This window comes from Pelophylax lessonae, assembly GCF_965119305.1.
Source record: "Pelophylax lessonae genome assembly, chromosome: 1".
Taxonomy (NCBI): Eukaryota; Metazoa; Chordata; class Amphibia; order Anura; family Ranidae; genus Pelophylax; species Pelophylax lessonae.
In genome coordinates this window covers 522,820,605-522,841,237 of record NC_138768.1, presented here as the reverse complement: position 1 = coordinate 522,841,237, position 20,633 = coordinate 522,820,605, and the positions used below count along the sequence as shown (strand labels likewise).

The window sequence follows — 20,633 nt, the reverse complement described above, 5'->3', positions numbered from 1 at the left end:
AATCCTGCCAGACTCTCTGTAGGCCCATCCAGATCGCTTGTATCTTCTGCCCCAAGGGCCCAGTGTTCCATCCTGCTTCTTGGTTGCTGGTTCTTTTGGCATGGTCATCTCTACACTCTTGAAGGCTAAGAAATTATTTCTTGTAAAGTCTACACTCTGTAAGATTCTGGTACCATTGGTACCCTTATTGCCCATTTTCCTTTTCATATTGCGTCCCACCTTTTTAGTTAGGTGGAACGCATATACCTTTAAGCCGTATGACATCATCACTGAGCGCTGCTCTGAGCGGCTATTTCAATCGCCGGCTTTCTCTCTCAGGTTGTTCGTTCAAGCCGCCAGTATACAGCTATGCCTGACGCTACCTGGACTTGTATCTCACTACCTGTCCTTGTGCTTCACTTCCTGATCTTGTATCTCGCTACCTGATCTAACCGCATGCTTACAAGCCTTGTCTTATGCTGCCGGAGCCTCCAGCTATTCTCTTTACCTGGAACAGACCGGAACCTCGATACTGATCCCGTATCTCGCTACCGGATCACTCCCTCACTACCGGACCCCTCTACTTACTAATCTTCTAGTGATAAGTACCCCACAGGGGATTCCTCCATAACAAACTTACACTATCTACTTCTGCACATTAAGGACTATACTATCTATGCATTACTAATTCTATCATCTGCACTGTTACATAGATTGCTAGCTCTTGAGTCTACTACCATCTATCCTTGCACTGGGTTAGTCTCTCCTGTATATCATCTGCTGTCCTTACCACCTATTACCATACATGATCACTAACCTATCTGCATCCTACCTATTACCGTCTACTACTCTCCTGAACATTACTATCAAGTGCTTATCATTGCTATCACTGCTCACCCCTGTCCCTTCAGCACATCACCTCTATACTGTCATATACATCCTATCACTCCAGGAACATCTTATTGAGTGTGTGTATATCTGTATGCTGAAGCAGGCGGGTCCACAGTGATGAGTCTGGAGAGTTGGATCTGGTAATTCAACACATCTCTACATGACTACTGAGTGGAGATTCTGCAGCTGCAAATCCAGCTTACTATAAAAACGCAGGAGCGTTACAGATTGAACGAACCCAAAAAATGGATTCAGCAGAATTACCCACTCAAGTGATACAATTAACACAAAAAGTAAATGCATTAGTACTTGCTCTTACTGAAGTAAAAGATGAAAATCAGACTCTGAGACAGCAGATAACCTGTCTTTCACAGCTTACTGCTGCTCAGCCCCCTGAACCTAAAATAAACCCTCCTCTAGTGTTTACAGGTGATCGGGAAAAATTTCGTGAATTCAAAAACGCACGTCAATTGCTTTTTTTGCTAAAACCTCGTACTTACCCTACTGATCAAATTAAAGTCTGTACCACTATCTCATATTTAACGGGTGATCCACGGGCCTGGGCAGACTCTCTCTTTGAGAAAGATGATCCTCTTCTCAACTCCTATCCCTTATTCCTAGCGGAACTCGCTAGCTTATATGAAGACCCCAATAGGCAGAGTACTGCTGATATCCAATTGAGGGCTTTAAAACAAGGAAGGAGACCTGTTGAAGACTTTGTAGCAGAGTTCAAAAGATGGACCCTTGATTCAGGGTGGAATGATACATCTCTGCGAACTCAGTTCAGGCTCGGGTTGTCAGAAGCCGTTAAAGACGAGCTCGCCCGAGCGGATTTACCTGGCACTTTAGATGCCTTAATACAACTTAGTATCAACATTGACAGGCGACTGCGAGAAAGAAAGGCTGAGAAAATGGGAATGCCATTGTCCAGTCCTTCTCGGATTTCGTCCGTTGACCCTACTCCTATGGAGGTAGGAACCATACGCCCACCTTTATCAACCACTGAACGAGCCAGGAGAAGATCCAGAAATCTCTACATGTACTGCGCATCCCCGGATCATTTGATAAGCATCTGTCCCCTTGTCCGCAAAAAAGAGGGTGAGTGTTCACATGTCTTACTAGGGGGATTAATGACTTCCTTTTCTAATCCCTACCTCTTTGTTCATTTGACATTGCAGTGGGACCAGACTAGGATCACCACCAAGGCTATGATCGACACAGGATCTTGTGGGAACTATATCGATACACGTTTTGTTACTTTAAATAAAATACCTATTATTTCAAAACCTAAACCTGTCTCTGTTAGTTTCATTAACGGTATTCCGTTATCTTCTGGTCCAATCACCAATCAGACACAAGCACTCCTTGTCACTGCTAACGAGTCTCATATGGAGACCACCACTTTTGATGTACTACCTTCACCACATTTTCCCATTATTTTGGGACTTCCCTGGTTACACATACATCAACCAACCATAGATTGGAAAACACGGACTCTAACCTTCCCTTCTCACTATTGCGAGATCACGTGTAACCTCCCATCTTATGGAAAGATCCTGTCTGTGGTGTCAGATGAGATTACACCACTATGCTATCAGGATCTGTCCGAAGTCTTCCTTGAGAAAAATGCTCAAGTGTTGCCTCCCCATAGGGACTATGATTGTTCTATCGATCTACTCCCTAATAGCAAATTGCCTTTCGGCCATGTTTATCCTCTTTCACAGGATGAACTTTCTCATCTCAAGGAATACTTGGATGAGAATTTGGCGAAAGGGTTCATCAGACCCTCTACTTCTTCCACAGCTGCAGGACTTTTCTTTGTCCGCAATAAGGATTCAAGTCTTAGGCCTATTATTGACTATAGGCAACTAAATACCATTACGATAAAGGATCGTTATCCTTTACCGCTCATTCCTGAACTCATTGAACAAGTGCGCGGGGCTACTTACTTTTCTAAATTGGACCTAAAAGGGGCATACAACCTAATCCGAATCCGTGACGGAGATGAGTGGAAGACAGCATTCAGAACCAGATACGGATTATTCGAATATCTTGTGATGCCTTTCGGGTTGTGTAATGCTCCCGCAGCTTTTCAAAGATTCATAAATGACATCTTCAGAGACTTACTTGATGTCTGTGTTGTGGTATATCTGGACGATATACTTATCTATTCTCGATCTTTGTCTGAACATATAAAACATGTAAGACTTGTGTTATCCAGATTACTCGCACACAACCTATACGTGAAATTAAAAAAATGCCTATTTCATAAAGAAGAAATACTATTCCTGGGATACATCATATCTAAAACCGGAATCAAGATGGATATGAGCAAGATATTGTGTATTCTGGATTGGCCTATACCAACAACTCGTAAGGCATTACAGCGATTCCTCGGATTTTCAAACTTCTATAGGAAGTTCATCAAGAACTTCTCTGCTATTGTGAGACCTCTCACACAACTTACAAGTATAAAGAAACCATTCAAATGGTCAGAAGAAGCAAATGGAGCTTTCCGCTTGTTAAAATCAAGCTTTACTTCTGCTCCCATACTACGCCATCCAGACCCATCCCTCCAATATATTCTGGAGGTAGATGCGTCAAACATGGCAGTAGGAGCAGTTCTCTCCCAACGACCAACTAATACTTCACCACTCCACCCAGTTGCTTTTTTCTCCAAATCACTAAGCAGCCCAGAGGTGAATTACCCAGTGGGTAAAAAAAAGAGTTGCTTGCCATAAAACTGGCACTAGAGAATTGGCGACATTTACTTGAAGGTACCCGATTACCAATACTCATATATACAGATCATAAAAATCTTCAATACCTTCAGACTAACAAAACTCTTTCCCACCGGCAGGTACGATGGTCATTATTCTTCCTAGGATTCAACTTCCTAGTGACCTACACACCTGCAGACAAAAACAAAAAAGCGGATGCGCTATCACGATTAACCGAAGATAACTGCGCTGAAGTTCCTTCTATTCCTATAATACCCTATGAACGTATTATTGGTGTTGTTCGTTCCCTGAAGGAAGAGATTTTGCACAGTATAGGATTGGATTCACCTCCACCACAACTAACTACTGATGCAGAAGGCTTCCTCTACTACAACGACAAACTCTACATACCCCCTACTATGCGCACCAAGATCTTGGAATTGTCACATGATGTGCCTATGGCAGGACATATGGGTATGACTAAAACCCTTAATTTGCTTACCAGGCAGTTTTGGTGGCCTGATATGAAGACGTCTGTACAAAAATTAGTTTCTTCATGTGACATCTGTGCAAGGTCCAAAATTGACACTACAAAACCATCTGGTCTACTCTGCAGTCTACCAATACCCCAGGTTCCATGGGAAGTTGTGTCCTTAGACTTTATAGTAGAACTACCACCTTCCAAAGGATTTAATACCATTCTAGTGTCAGTGGACCATCTGACAAAGATGGCACATTTCATTTCTATTCGCAGACTACCTTCATCTAAGCAAACAGCGGAATTACTAATGAAACATGTGTTTAAGTTACATGGAATTCCAAAGACTCTTTTATCGGACCGTGGTTCACAGTTCATCTCCAAGTTTTGGCAAGCTCTATGTCACATACTACGGATTGAGCGAAAGCTCACTTCTCCTTACCACCCTCAGACCAACGGACAGACTGAAAGAGTCAACCAGTGCATCGAACAATATCTACGTTGCTACACCTCATACCTACAGGATGATTGGGTGGATCTCCTCCCTCTGGCGGAATTTGCTTATAACAACGCAACCCACAGTACTACTAAGCAAAGTCCGTTCTACTTAAACTATGGGTTTCATCCCACACTTCTTCCACCACGCATCCTACCATCAAGTAACCCAGTAGCCTCGGATTATCTTACCCAAATAAAAGACTCTCTGGGTTTACTCAATACTGGTTTACTTAATACTACCATCTCACACGCTCATAGTCAACAAAAAAGGTACTACGACCTTCGTAGAAGACCTTCTCCTCAATATGCTATTGGGGACCTCGTTTGGCTATCGACGGAATTTAAGGTTAAAGATCCCTAGCAAAAAGCTTGGACCTCTATTTCTGGGACCCTTCCCAATTAAGAAACTCATTGGAAAAGCTGCAGTACAACTCACTTTACCGGCAGATCTTAGAATACATCCCATCTTTCATGTGTCGCTACTGAAACCACATGTTCCTAACCAAGGAATAAGGCCTACCATCTTGCCTCCACCTCCAATACAAGTTGAAGGCGGAGAAGAATTTGAGATTAGGGAGATTTTGGATTCTCGTATACACAGAGGAAGACTCCAATATCTCATAAGATGGAAGAACTATGGACCCCAAGACGACACCTGGTTGGATACTTCTGATGTTCACGCACCTAGGCTTATATGAAGGTTTCACTCTAAATACCCGGAGAAACCAGTGCTATAGGACTTCCGGAGCCGGCCTTAAGGGGGGGGGGGTACTGTAAGTTTCTGGTACCTTTGGTACCCTTATTGCCCATTTTCCTTTTCATATTGCGTCCCACCTTTTTAGTTAGGTGGAACGCATATACCTTTAAGACGTATGACATCATCACTGAGCGCCGCTCTGAGCGGCTATTTCAATCGCCGGCTTTCTCTCTCAGGTTGTTCGTTCAAGCCGCCAGTATACAGCTATGCCTGACGCTACCTGGACTTGTATCTCACTACCTGTCCTTGTGCTTCACTTCCTGATCTTGTATCTCGCTACCTGATCTAACCGCATGCTTACAAGCCTTGTCTTATGCTGCCGGAGCCTCCAGCTATTCTCTTTACCTGGAACAGACCGGAACCTCGATACTGATCCCGTATCTCGCTACCGGATCACTCCCTCACTACCGGACCCCTCTACTTACTAATCTTCTAGTGATAAGTACCCCACAGGTGATTCCTCCATAACAAACTTACACTATCTACTTCTGCACATTAAGGACTATACTATCTATGCATTACTAATTCTATCATCTGCACTGTTACATAGATTGCTAGCTCTTGAGTCTACTACCATCTATCCTTGCACTGGGTTAGTCTCTCCTGTATATCATCTGCTGTCCTTACCACCTATTACCATACATGATCACTAACCTATCTGCATCCTACCTATTACCGTCTACTACTCTCCTGAACATTACTATCAAGTGCTTATCATTGCTATCACTGCTCACCCCTGTCCCTTCAGCACATCACCTCTATACTGTCATATACATCCTATCACTCCAGGAACATCTTATTGAGTGTGTGTATATCTGTATGCTGAAGCAGGCGGGTCCACAGTGATGAGTCTGGAGAGTTGGATCTGGTAATTCAACACATCTCTACATGACTACTGAGTGGAGATTCTGCAGCTACAAATCCAGCTTACTATAAAAACGCAGGAGCGTTACACTCTCATACCTGGAAAACCTTTTATGCTTGGAGTAACTCCAGAAAATGTTGTTCAAAAAACTACTCGGTGGGATGTATTCTGTCTCCAGTCTGGTCTGGATCAGTGTCTGGCTTGAGTACCATCACAGGTTGAATCTTGGCCTTGGCCTCTCACTCCCTAGTTAAAGAGCAGTTCCAGGCTCCTGCAGCAAAAATTCAAAGTCAGCAGCTACAAATACTGTAGCTGCTGACCTTTAATGTTAATGCACTGTCCAGGAATCCAGGGATGTTGGCTATCGGGTGCTGCTGCCACCATCTCTACTAAGGGAAACCAACAGTGAAGCCTTGCGGCTTCACAGCCTGTTCCCTACTGCGCATGCGCGAATCGCGTTATGTTCTGTGAATTGGCTAGCTGTGAGGGAAGAAGGGGGGGCTGAACTTCCAACTGAGTTTGCCGCGGCGAACTAAGCCAGAAGTGGGAGCCGGTACCTGTCAAAAACAGCTACCCGTTCCCCTTCGTGGCAGTGGACGGGGGTGGAGGCAGACAAACGGAGGTTTCCCTTTTGGTTGGAGCGCCGCTAGAAGGCCTTTGTTTATGCTGTCACGCACATATCTCCCCCTGTGTCTCCCTGGGACCTTAATCTTCTTTAGGAGCTGCCTTTTGAACTTATTAGGGTTATTTTCTTCTCCGATCTCACTGGCAAGGTAGCCTTTCTTGTTGCCATCACATCTGTGCAGAGGGTCTCTGAATTAACTACCTTATACTGTAAGAAGCCCTTCCTCTTGAAAGTAGTCTTTCTTTCCACCTCAACAAGGACATTGTTTTACCAGCTCCTAAAAGTCCAAAGGAAAATTCACTCCGTTTTCTGGATGTGATTTGCACTGCTAGTTTACCTCTCGGGAAGTGCCTCATTTGGACAAGTCCATTCCCTCTTTGTACTTACTGAGGGTTCTCCTGTTTTATTTACTGCAGGGTCCTCCCTGTGTCTTACACCATGATTGCTAGATGGTTTAGACACAATAAACCGTGTCGATTTATGCAAATAAGTAAAGATCTGTAAAGAAGGAGATTCTTAACTTGTATCATTCAAGCTTACAGTGTGAAAGATAGGGTTCCTTTCTAGTTAAGACACACTTTACTAGATCTGTTAGTACTTCATAGGCTTTTCTTTTCATAATCGGGCAAGGAATTGCAAGGCTGCCACATAGGCTTCTGTTTACATGTTAAGTTCTGGCAAGTGCATGTTCGGGCCTCCTCTGAATTGGGCATAAGGTGCTACTTGGTGCTTTCGGAGTCTGTCAAGCCTTCTTGACCCATTTATTATGTGGATCTATTGGCATGCCTTGCTGTGTTGTCCATCTTCAGTTGGACTACTTCAAAACATCCCAATAGTAATGACTACAGATACTGTGTCCAATATTGTATGGCTAAGAAAATAGGAATTTTTACTTATCAGTAAAATCTGTTTATTCTTTCTTGATCAACTACAATCCTGCATTCCATTGTTTTTTCTTGACCTATTTGCTGCCCTTGATGCGTTCCACTGTTCCACATTCTTGATTTTGGAATCTACTACTCTATCTTGTACTTTTTCTGCCTGTACCTGCTCTACTTTTCTTGGTTCCACAAATTAGTGTATATGTTTAGCTTACCTTTTTTTTTAGTATCACAAGTTGTACCCAAGCAGCCTTTGCGTTTACGCAAACAATCTGGTTTCCTTTTAGAATGATCCTGCAATTAAATGCAATTTAAAGAGAGAAATGTGAGGCCTGTGAAAATGTGCAGCATTGTCATTCTTTGTTTTAAGCAGCATTGAGACCAACCAGCTAAATTGAATGTGCCAAGTCATTCAAACAGAAGAGACTGCGAACTCTGTATGCAAGAATTTAAATGGCAAAGGTTGTGATTCCTAAAATCCCTTTATAGAGAGAGAGTTTGGATTGATCTGATGCCCTGGTTTTCAAATACGTGGTAAAAAATATTAAGAATAAAGGTTTTTTTTTTTGCTTTAATTTGAGTGGTCACAGACCTCCTACTGACTTAAGCCTCGTACACACGCAACGAATTTCCGCCGACTGGTCGTCCATCTTTTGTCCAGAGTGGTGTTTTGTTGGTTGGAATGTGCTCTAGACTGCACACGAATTTTGTCGACCGACAGAATTCTACTTCAGAAGTGATGTCATGTGTTGGTTTGCTTTCTTTGTGTTCTTTCTTCTCTGAGCATGCCCAGTCTTGCTCATAAGATTTTTCCCTGTTGAAATCTGTACTGACTGCATGAAAATCGGACGTGTTTTGACGGAGGACAAAAATTTTATAGCCTGCACACCAGAATTTTTTCGTCCGAAAAGTCGGAGTCGGTTGTCGGAAGCATCATACTAACAAGCCGAAAATTGGCGGATCGGTCGTCGGACGAAAATTCCCAGCCGAATTTCGACGCGTGTGTAGGAGGCTTAAGTCAATGTAGAGTCTGACTGTTGCTTTATTTAAAAAAATAACACCCTCTTATAAACCTGAAGACATAAGCTTTTCTATGTCTGATCATTGCCCAAGATTTGTAGTGTACTCCTGCTCACTGTAAAGAATGCCCATTGGCACATGTTTATTTTATTATTTTACTTATTTTACTTAATATTTTTACTTATTTTATTATTTAACTTCAGTGTTTTTGAACTAGATATAAATAACCCCTGTCATTTTTATTATTGTTGTTTGTATTCTTGGTAGGTAGATTCAGCCTCTTTTTGTCTTGGTGACCATTGAGGCTGAAGCAGAAAGTTGTCATTAGAAAAAAAAATAAGGGGAAATCTTCCAATGAGAACACGTTTTGGTAAAGAAGGTCCAAGGCAGGGATCTCCAAACCCCGGCCCTCCAGCTGTTGCAGTATTACACGTCCTGTGAGGCATTCTAAAACTCTGACATTAACAGACATGACTAAGCACGATGGGAATTGTAGTTCCTGATCAACTGAAGGGCAATAGTTTGGAGACCCCTGGTCTAAGGCATGGGTGCTCAAAACCCGTGGCCCTCCAGCTATTGTGGAACTAAAAGTCCATGAGGCATTGCAAGGCTGACAGTTACAAGCATGACTCCTAAAGACAGAGGCATGATGGGACTTATTAGCCCCTTTGTGATAGCAATAAGATTAAATGGAAAAATATTTAAAAATTTTAGAGTGGTAATAAACATAAAGCCAAAAATATAATATATTGCAGCTTACCAATCATTAGACGTAGTGGCCTCATTTGTTCTCTTTTTTAGGCTTTTCCCCCTCTGTTTTCACCTGATGATCCAACCAGTAACACACTTTCTGTTATAGAGTGCCCCAACACTGGATGGAGGAGCAAAGTGGGGACACAGCAGACAGCAACATTGTCAGTCTAGGGGGACGGGAGTGTTGGATCTACTAGCAGATTTACATACACTAACTAATTGAAGCCAAACTCCACCTAACACTTTTTAAGCAGTTACAGCAAACAGTTATTTTTCCTTTTGGGATAAAGGTTTTACATAAAAGCCCTGTAACTGATACATCCCTAAGAGAATTAGTACTTTTGAGAAACAGACTTACTGGCTTGGTCACCAGATGAAAATAGAAGAAAGAAAGCCTAAAGAAAATGCAGACACCACTTCTAATAATTGGTAATATGATACATATTTGCTTTTGGGTTTATTGCTGCTTTAAACAAATTGTAATAAAAGTAATTAAAAATAATATTAAAAAACCTCCCCTTGATTCCCATACATGCAAATGCAATGCAATGCAATTTTTTATATGAAATTCCCCCAAAAAAATGTAAAAATCAAAATTTTTTAACATTTTAGGCCAATTTGTTTTCTGCTACATATTTTTGGTAAAAAAAAATTGCAATGGGCGTATTTTGATTGGTTTGCGCAAATGTTATTGCATTTTACTAACTAAGGGAAAGATTTATGTAATTTTTATTGTTTTTTTTTTTAACTAGTAATGGCGGCGATCTGCGATTTTTTTTTTTTCTTTTTTTGCAGGACTGCGTCATTGCGGCGGACACGAGTGGCCGTTCCTTCAGAGTGCATGCGCCAGTGACGTCACTGGCTGCATGTAAGGTAAATATCTCCTAAACGGTACATGTTTAGAAGATATTTACAGTACCTATAGGTAAGCCTTATCATAAGCTTACCTATAGGTACAAGTTGCAGAGGAGGGTTTACTTCCTCTTTAATGTGTTTCTTGGCCAAACTGTTTGCAGTAGGCATATGTGACAAACTGAACGAAAAACGTCCATTAAATGATTTATCGTTCGAAATTCAGTCACTACATGATGGCACGATCGTTTGCTCTCATGGCGGAGATTTTTTGTTTTTCGAAAATGTGTTTGAATGATTTTTCGGCTAGTGTATGGCCAGCTTTACAGTTTTGACTTTGAGATAAAATGTGCCATGCTTGCAGCATGTTGTGGCAAAAAATAGGTGTGATCAGGACCACTGTTAGAAATCGCGGGCCCCTATACAACCTACCTGGCAGGGCCCCCTCCCCCCGAATATATCAAGACCATATTTTCACTAAAATCATTATTAGCGGACACAAACATACCAGAGAACCTGTGTGAATTAGCCCTTTTTTGTTTTCAAAATTTAAAAAGAAAATTATATATATTTTTTAAAATGTTAAAAATGTACACACATATTTTATTTTACAATTCTCTTACAATGTTTATTATTTCTTTTTAGAATTTTGTTATTGTTCTACAGGACAGGGAAGCCTGCAGTGCTCTGGGAGAGGGAGGGGGGGGCACATGGGGAGGGGCGGATCAGAAGCAGGCAAAACAGGGGCGGGGGATCAGTGTCGGAGAAGCAGTTACAGGAATGATGTGTCTGTGTCTCTCCCCGCAGCAGCTTAAAGCTGGGGGGGGGGGAGAAATTGGCTTTCAGCTATTGCAGAGAGCTGCAAAGGGCTTCCTTCTGTATTTGTACCCCTGCCCGACCGCATCAACTCCCTGTGCTGTTGGGGTCCCCCTGTGTGCCCAGGCTCGGTACAGTAGGACTGGTGGTCCCCCCCTATCAGTGGCCCTGGGTGTGATACAGGTACAGAATGAGAGCGTGTGGAATAGGAAAAGTACAGTGCAGAGTTGTTGTAGAATTTCAAATTAACACATGTATTTCATATTATTCATATTAGTTGCATATGTTATTAACATAATTATTATTATTATTATTACCATTAATTATTAATATATTTATTATTATAGCAGTAGAGGAATTATCAATATTATTAATTAATATTAAAGCAATAGTTAATAGTCTTTAGTAATGTATACTATAATATTTCATAATATAGAAAGCTAGATCTAAAAGTTGAACTCTAAATGACCCCTCTGCTTCATATTGGTATTTTTTATAAGCGAGTCACAAGTTTATTGGGTGAAAGTTTACTAGAATAAAGGTCAGACAGTTTCAGGCATCGGTGTCTGAACTGCACAGATGTCCATTATTTTTTTATTTATGGTGATTACATTGACGTATGTTTTGACAACCAATCATATTGTACCACATGTAATTCTATGGTCAGAAATTGTTATAAGAAGGCTTGTGTGCCTTTCATTCTTTGGATAAACAATGAATTTGTTCCCAGCTGCTGTTATTAAACCTCCCTTCTTTTTTGGAAATGTATTGCCTGGTCTTTTGTTACTTTTCTAGAGTACAGAATGAGGTATTGTGGAATACGGAACGTACAACCCAGATGTACAACATCGTTTTAAAGTACATGCACTGTGGTGTAAATTCCCCTTATATGTAAAATACACTGGTCCACCAGACACGTGGAAGTGGAAGAGACAAAAATTCCACGACAAGTGAAGCAAAATTATTAAGAATTAAAATGAAAATCTTGGCAAAGTGTATATTCTACCCAAAACATGTTGCCATGCCCCACTGTGATGTTATCACGCCCTCTGGATGTCCGTCTTCCACAATGAGACTCTGTGCAGGAGATACTATCTGCAGAAGATACTCAGCTTGGCCATGGAGAAGCTGCCACCAATATGTGCTTTCTGAGTACTCTATTGTGAGTGCATATTTGCTTTTCATTTAAATTCTTAATACATTTGCTACACTCAGTGGCGTTTTTGTCTCTTTCTCTTTTTTTGTGTTTTTACGTGGCTTCCTTGTGGAGGTAACACACCAATCCTGTATAAAGAGGAGAAGTTGCTGACAGTGTTGACCCCTTATGCTCTTGGAAGAATTGTTTTGAGCTCTTATGCACGTTCTATGGACTTTTTAAAGCATATGCACATTTTCAAACCAGCTCTTCATATGTCCCTGGAGACATGGCATACTTTGCGTAATTGAGAGTTTGGGTGCGCACTCTGCAGTCCGCACACAGTAGGTGGTTCATTTACTAAAACTGGAGAGTGCAAAATCTGGTGCAGCTGTGCAGGGCAGTCAATTAGCTTATAACTCCAGTTTGTTTAACCACTTCTGGACCAAAATATTTTCTTAATGACCAGGCCATTTTTGCGATTCGGCACTGCGTTATTTTAACAGACAATTGCATGGTCGTGGGACGCTGTACCCAAATAAAATGAATGTCCTTTTTCCCCACAAATAGAGCTTTCTTTTGGTGGTATTTGATCACTTGTGCAATTTTTATTTTTTGCGCTATAAACAAAAAAAGAGCGACCATTCTGAAAAAAAAAAAAATAAAAAAAAAAATATATATATATTACTTTCTGCTATATTACATTGCCAATAAAAAAAAAATAAAAATCAAACTTTTTTATCATTTTAGGCCAATTAGTATTCTGCTACATATTTTTTGGTAAAATCGCAGTAAGCGTATTTTGATTGGTTTGCGCAAAAGTTATCGTGTCTACAAGCTAGGGGAAAGATTTATGTCATTTTTATTATTTATTTTTTTTAACCAGTAATGTTGGAGATCAGCGATTTTAAGCGGGACTGCGACATTGCTGCAGACAGAACAGTCCCCTAACTGACATTTCTGACACTTTTGGGGGGACCAGTGACAATACTACAGTAATCATTGCTGAAAATATGCACTGTTACTGTAATAATGGCACTGGCAGGGAAGGGGTTAACCCAGGGACGATTAAAGGGTTAAATGTGAGCCTAGGGGGTGTTTTCTAACTGTGAGGGGGATGGGCTTGTGAAATCAACCCAGAGACCTGTGTTCCTAAATAGGAGGAACAAAGGAGCTCTGTGTTGGTAGCTGAGAGAACAACGGTCTGCTGTGTTTACAACAGCAGACCGCCATTCTCTTGCGGGTGCCCGTCAGCAATCACAGCCGCCGGCCCCATGGATTGAATCCCTGCTGGTGAGTGGGAGCGCACGCACGCCCCAAGGATCGATCCCGCAAACGGCCATACAGGCAGAGATGTATAGTAACTAAGTAGAACTACTTCACTACTGTACTTAAGTACCGAAAGGCGGTATCTGTACTTTCCTGGAGTAGAATTTTTTTTTCTCCTACTTCCACTTTTACTTCACTACATTTTTTCGATGATTTCAATACTTCTACTCCGATATTTTTTTTTTGTGCTGCATAGTTACTCGTTACAATTATAAAAATGACCACTCCCAGAACAGTAGATGGCAGATTTCATGAAGTTCAAAAAAATGTGTATAATGTTATGTGTAATTCGGCGCATACGAAAATAAATGCTACTGTATGTATAAATAAAATGGTCTACATATCTGCTGTTAAGGGGAAAGAGAACCTCCCAACCAAGGAGAGTCACAAGCGTACATAGACCTTTTTTCTGGTAAGAGGCTGATTTTGCTTTTTTCACTGGAAGTTGAGAGCACAGATTTTGCAGTTTTGTTTCACTGGAAGAGTCTATTTTGATATTATTTTGCACTTACCTTCATCCGCCGGGTAAGGGGGAAATCCACAAGGTGGTGGGAGTCTGCACCTATTATTTGGAATAGCACCTGTTTGATTCCTGCACCTTTGAAAATATATTCATCTTGTTTTGTCACATATATATGGTATTATGGCATTAAATATATGGACTTTTTATTGACTTTGATTTCATACACTCTTCCTTTATTTCATTATTGGAATATATTGTTGTATATCACATTGGTTTATATATGATTTGCGCACCAATAAGCTGTGGAGAAAAAAAACATGCAGGGAAGAGAAGGAGGGATGCTTTAAAGGGGAAAGGGAGGGACATACTTTATCTGTTTTTGTTTACAAAAAGTTACAGCCAAAGGAATTGTGATTGTCCTTTATGTTAATCATTTGAAATAATAAAAAACAATATGATGTTCAAACTTTTGACTTCTTTCTTTAATAACTACATAACACAGTACTTGTACTTTTACTTTCAGTACTTGAGTAGCAAAATTTAAAAAAAAACTACTTGCAATACTTAGTACAAAAAATGTTGAATACTTTAGTACTTCTACTCAAGTCACTTTTTGATAGAGCACTTCCACTTCTACTCAAGTCACTTTTTGATCGAGCACTTGTACTTTTACTCAAGTATGGTTTTCGAGTACTTTATACAAGTGTGAATACAGGTACGGCGATTTGCGGGAACCTACTGACCTGCCGCCGTATATCGATGGCGGCTGGTCGGCAAGTCGTTAATTAGGTGTTGACAATAAAACCTGGAAGCTGATTGGTTTCTGTGCAGAGCTGCACCTGATTTTGCACTCTAAGTTTTAGCAAATCAACCCCATTGTCTTTACATTAAAAAACATGCCTATATTGTGAGCCGGTACAATACAATTCACCAACAACAATAGGCATGTTTGCACAGTATAGAACAATATTTTTTGCAAGATTACAGGTAATAGATTGAAAAATACCAGCACTGTCTTTAAAGTAATAAAATCCCACACATGCCTACATGGACCCCACCCTTCCCTTTCAATTGCACCCTCTATCTCTGGCAGTGTGTGTGCACTGATGTTGCGGCCATTTTGAGGTTGGTGCTTTTGCACCCCAGTTTGGCAAGATGTTCTGTGTCTCGGCCATTGTGGGGCCTGATGTTTCCTGATGTTTACTCAAGTGTAGCGCAAAATAGATGGATATAAAAAATCATAGTGCTGCAGGTTTAGTTCCTGGGTTCTCTTAAATTTTGGCATGTAGGTGACAACTACCCCCCTTCTGTGCCATAGCGGAATAAAAAATGTGAGGACTACTTTACATGGCCCAAAACGAACGTCCCTATTAATCTCTCAACCCACTGGATGTTCGGCAATAATGTATGTACCGTAGCCGAGTAAAAAATGTGAGAACTACGGCACTTTATATGGCCCAAAACAAACGTACCTATTAATCTCCAAGCAGGGTAAATACACAGGGTGTAATCTCTCAACGCGCTGGATGTGCGGTAATACTGTACCGGTATGTACCGTAGCTTCGGCTACGTACAGTATACCACGCTGAGCTAATCACGGTGAGCGATATATTCTATTATTGAATACAAAGCCTGCTCGGATTGGCGGAATCAAAGAGGCGGGCTGATGATGTTACTCACTCTGACTCAGCCAATCTGAGCTGGCTTTGTATTTATTAATAGAATACATTGTTTACCGTGATTGTCTCAACACGGTAAACTGTATGTTTGTACTTAAAAAGTCATCTTATATGCCAGCATTTACAGTTCTTTTAGAACCCTTTCTTTGCACAATTATAGGAGATTCTGACATTCAAGGACTCCAGATCGGAGATAGACCATAGGTGTGCGCACAGGGTGTGCCTGGGCACACCCTATTCACCCTGTGTGGCGCTGATTTCCCCTGTTTAAACCTCTGATATTTCACCAAAGCCCCCTAACGGGGCTCCTAAACAATTTGTAAAAAATCATTTCAAAAATGAAATTGTAAAAGTATCAAAAAAAGCAAAATAGTAAAGATAAAAACTACTGGCACCATCCACTGCCTTACTGACATCGTCCATAGCTCTACTGACAATGTCAGTATATAAACACATGGACACACACATATGTGTTTGAGCTTCGAGGTGCACACCCTAATGCAATAGGCTGTGCACACCTATGAGATAGACAATATAAGATTTCTGTGTACACAGACAATCTTTGATTCTCCCTAACTAACCCAGTTCTCTCTCCCCAAACTATCTAAGGAATTAGCGTAATATGGAGAGAGCTCTGCTATATTGAATATCCATTTTTTAAACCTCAAAAGCTATGGGCATTTGGGATGTCAATTTTCTTCCAATAGCTATTTGGCCACTTTAATCTCATCTGCCTTAAAATACACCTTTGCCATTAGTTTTCCACCTATTCTACAAAAAGTTAGATCTCTGTGTGACGGAAGTGGGTATCAGATCCTTGCCCTCACTAACTCGTGACAAGGGACTGGCCAATCTCACACCGCGCTGTCACTTACGTGACAATGCCACTCTCAGCTGCACCCTGCACAAAGATTTTCCAGCTCACGGGGCCACAATCTAGGAGCCCGCAGCCTGAAAGCAATTGTCACTGGGATAATTAAGCAATTAAACCTTTAACTGCCACCACCCCCTTTTATAAGCGAGCAGGAGGAAACTCATAATTTTAGCAATACCAATTCTGATTTTAGAATAATCGTCTGTAACACACTGTCACCACAGACAGGTATGTTCATAAGATTTATCCTATACATAGGTTCTTTTTTAGCTTGCATTAAGAGCTTAGGGACAAGGTTACAACTTTTCAAAATATGGTTTTAATAATGAAAAGGTCAAAATTGGTGCAAATAAAATATTTACAGAAAAAAGGGGTTTCAAAGAAACGAGGATATAATTCAGCAGAAGAGAAATAAGATAGCACTGAGGAGGAAGGATATTTGCAATCAATCTCGGGTGTTATCAGAGTTCAGTCAATGAGACAGGTGTTATTGGTTCTCAAGCTTGACAGATGTTCCTGATTTGATTGTAAAGGAGAACGCATAACTGTCTTGGCATCTCCCTTTTTTTCTGGGATCAAAGGGGTGTTGACAGATGCCCCTGACCAATAAAACGGAGTGTCTATGGGCTGTTCTGAGTTTATGACAATATCATGTCCCTCCCTTACACACTGTTTTTTACCACTATTCATATCTTCCAATATGTACCGGTGGCAATTTTGAATCTGATAGATTATTGTTCAGCATTTAATTTCGTGTCCAGGGATACTAAACTCTGACAGCTATCTTCCCTTCTATATGTGTATGACAGTATGACATTCCTTATTCAAATATATACCGTATTTATCCGCGTATAACACGAACCTAAATTTTAGGAGAGAAATTTCAGGAAAAAAGCTGAAATTTAAAAAACAGCTTTGAACTCAGAACTTTTTGTTTAAGCAAATGCAGTCTGACCAGTGCCCACGAATGCAGCCTCGCCAGCGTAAGGTCCATCATTGCAGCCTTGCCAGCGTAGTGTCCATCATTGCAGCCTCGCCAGCGCAGTGTCCATCATTGCAGCCTCGCCAGCGCAGTGTCCATCATTACAGCCTCGCCAGCGCAGTGCCCATACATGCAGCCTCGCCAGCGCAATACCCATAATTACAGCCTCTCGAGCGCAGTGCCCATACATGCAGCCTCACGAGCGCAGTGCCCATAATTGCAGCCTCGCCAGCGCAGTGCCCATAGTTGCAGCCTCGCCAGCGCAGTGCCAGTAGTTGCAGCCTCGCCAGCGCAGTGCCAGTAGTTGCAGCCTCGCCAGCGCCATTGATTCTATCTGGATCACTTTTTAAAAAGTCCCAGGAAGCAACGGCGAGAGGTAGAAGGGGGCGGGCGGGGCAGAGGAGAAGGAAGGACGCACGCGCTGTCAACAGAAGTCCCGGCGCCTATGATAGACATGGCATTAGGAGGCGGGACTTCCGATGACAGCGCGTCCTTCCTTCTCCTCGGCCCCGCCCGCCCCCTTCTACCTCTCAGCGCTGCTTCCTGGACTTTTTTTTTTCATATCGGCGTATAACACGCACTGCTGCTTTTTTTTTTTTTTTGTGTTATACGCCGATAAATACGTTACTTATTAATAATGTGTCATGTTCCTGTCTGAGTTTATGAAACATGTGTGGATTTGTTACGTTTTGAATTGGGTAGAGGTCTCTGAATGCCTTTTATGATCATTCATTAGTTTTGGGTATCCTTTATGGCATGCTATGTATTCTTAAAAGATTTGGTTATAATTTTACGCCTTTTTTAGGCCTGGACAGCAGAACCAGACATCATACCAGGACTCAATTAGCTGTTTACAGCTCTGCACAGTTCTAAGCACTGGTTTTTGATGTCTCTGACTTGAGATAACGGCTCTTTCAAAGTGTAAAACCTATGCATTCCATGAATTAAAGGAGGAGCAAGGGGGGTAAGATCATTGCTGCAATGTGTAACTGTTCTGCAAGACTTACATGGCTGACCTATGATAACTGAACAATATGACTACTAACTACAGCTTTTCATGTGTCCAGTACGTGATATCATTACACCATGCCCATCCACATCCCTATCTCCTACCAACCTCAAGTAAACACATTCTATAGCTTTGTCTGGGCCTACAAAAACCCGTAGCCTGAAAAAAAAATTATGCTTACCCAAGTCTTATGGAGGGATAGCCCTGCCAGACATAACCAGATGTTATTTGGTGGGTCATCTAGGGAGATCGATGGGTTGGTGTAGGCATGACCATTTCAAGCACTCGATCACAACCACCTCCTCCTCTGTACTGTATGTTCACCATCAACTGCCTCCCTCTGTACTGCCTATTTATCATTAACTGCCTCCTACTGTATCCCCACCATCAACTTCTATTGTCTGTCCTGCTTAACCTCACCATCAACTGCCTTCTCTGTACTGCATGTTTTTCTCATCATCATCTGCTCCCTCATTACTAGCTGTCCCCACCATCAAGCGTCCCCTCTTTGTACTGCCAGTTTGTGTTTTTCTTTCCACTGTCACCAATGCAAGGACATTTTTCCCCTCACACTGATGCAGTAGTGTTTCTGCCTTCCTCACCTTAAGCGTTATTTGTGGGTATAATGACTGTTGCATATGTGTGTAGTGTATATGGTCAATAGGCACTAGTAGAGATCGACCGATTATCGGCAACACCGATATATCGGGAGCCGATTTGCACTTTCCCCGATATATCAAAATCGGCTTTTGATTTACCGATATTGCCGATATTTCAGGGAAAGTGCTTGTACCGGGGAGATGCCTGCAGCTAGAGGCATCACCCTGGTACCGGTGTCCATAGCCGACGGTTGGCTGTCTTGTAATGACAACCAATGCGGCTGAGAAGCCGCTCGGCTGTCATTCCAAGGAACGGGAGGGGACCCTCCCGCCGCCTTCCGCGGCTCGCCCAGGTCTCCTGTCCCACCGGGAGACCCGGGAATCCTACCTTCACCGCCGCCGTCTGACCCGGGTCTCCATTTCTTTGAATTCAGCGCCGCCGAGTACCCGGAAGTGGTCATGACATCACTTCCGGGTACTGGCGGCGCCGAATTAAAAAAAACGTACAGCATTCAAAACAGGCAAACTTGGCGTTTTGAATGCTTTTAAGTGCAGAGGAGGGGTTCGGGGTCTTTTAGACCCCCAGATCCCTCCACCACAGTACCTGTAGACATTAAAAAAAAAAAGTTTTAATGTTCGTAAATATTGGCATATTGGGGGGGGGGGGGGGGGAGAGACACTGTTTTTTTTTTTTTTTTTTTTTTTTTAAATAAAAGAGATGTCAAAAACTGCCTCTGGGTTTTTCTTACTTTTTGACAATTTTTTGGTGAATGGGTAGGGGTACAATGTGCACCATACTCATTATTGGGGGGGGGGGGTGTCCGGGATCTGGGGGTCCCCTTGTTAAAGGTTTTTTTTTTTAAAGGTTTTTATTAAACAAACAAAACACAGTACACCAAAAGAAAAATGGCAGTGCAACATAAAAGAGAGGATACAGAACATACAAAGCATCCTCTCCAATCATCTAACAAAATAGAACCACAGTACAGAGAATACCCAGTAATCGTGGTAAAAGGGGGGGTAACACATTATTATAAGCAATATATAACGACACATGCGGAGCAAAAGAAGGCACTTTAGACATCGCCTAGGAGGCGTCAGACACCGAGGAGGCAGTAAGATCAGAGTCTACCCAGAAGGACCAGATTTTATTGAATTTCTTCGGACATCCTCTGGCCTCATACGTCAGTTTATACAAAGGCAGAGCCTGATTAACAATAGAGATCCAAAATGGGACGTCAGGGGGTGTGGAAGATTTCCAACGGAGAGCAATAGCTTTCCTAGCATAGAAAAAGAGCAAACGCAGAAATAGTTTCGTGCGAGCCGGAGCATCCTCATCATCCACATATCCTAGGAGACAACGAAGGGGGCTACAGACATTAGACAATTGAGAGATATCAGTTATAAAGGCCGTCACCCCTGACCAAA

At 41.8% G+C, this 20,633-nt stretch overlaps 1 protein-coding gene across 1 annotated transcript in view; it reads right to left on the bottom strand.

Annotated features, from left to right (window-relative positions):
- CXCL13 (C-X-C motif chemokine ligand 13) overlaps positions 1–20,633 on the bottom strand; it is a 57,713-nt gene that overhangs the window by 10,254 nt on the left and 26,826 nt on the right. Inside the window, exon 3 of the mRNA XM_082275504.1 lies at positions 7,910–7,988. Within this exon, the coding sequence (XP_082131630.1) occupies positions 7,910–7,988 (79 nt within the window). The remainder of the gene's footprint in view (positions 1–7,909; positions 7,989–20,633) is intronic.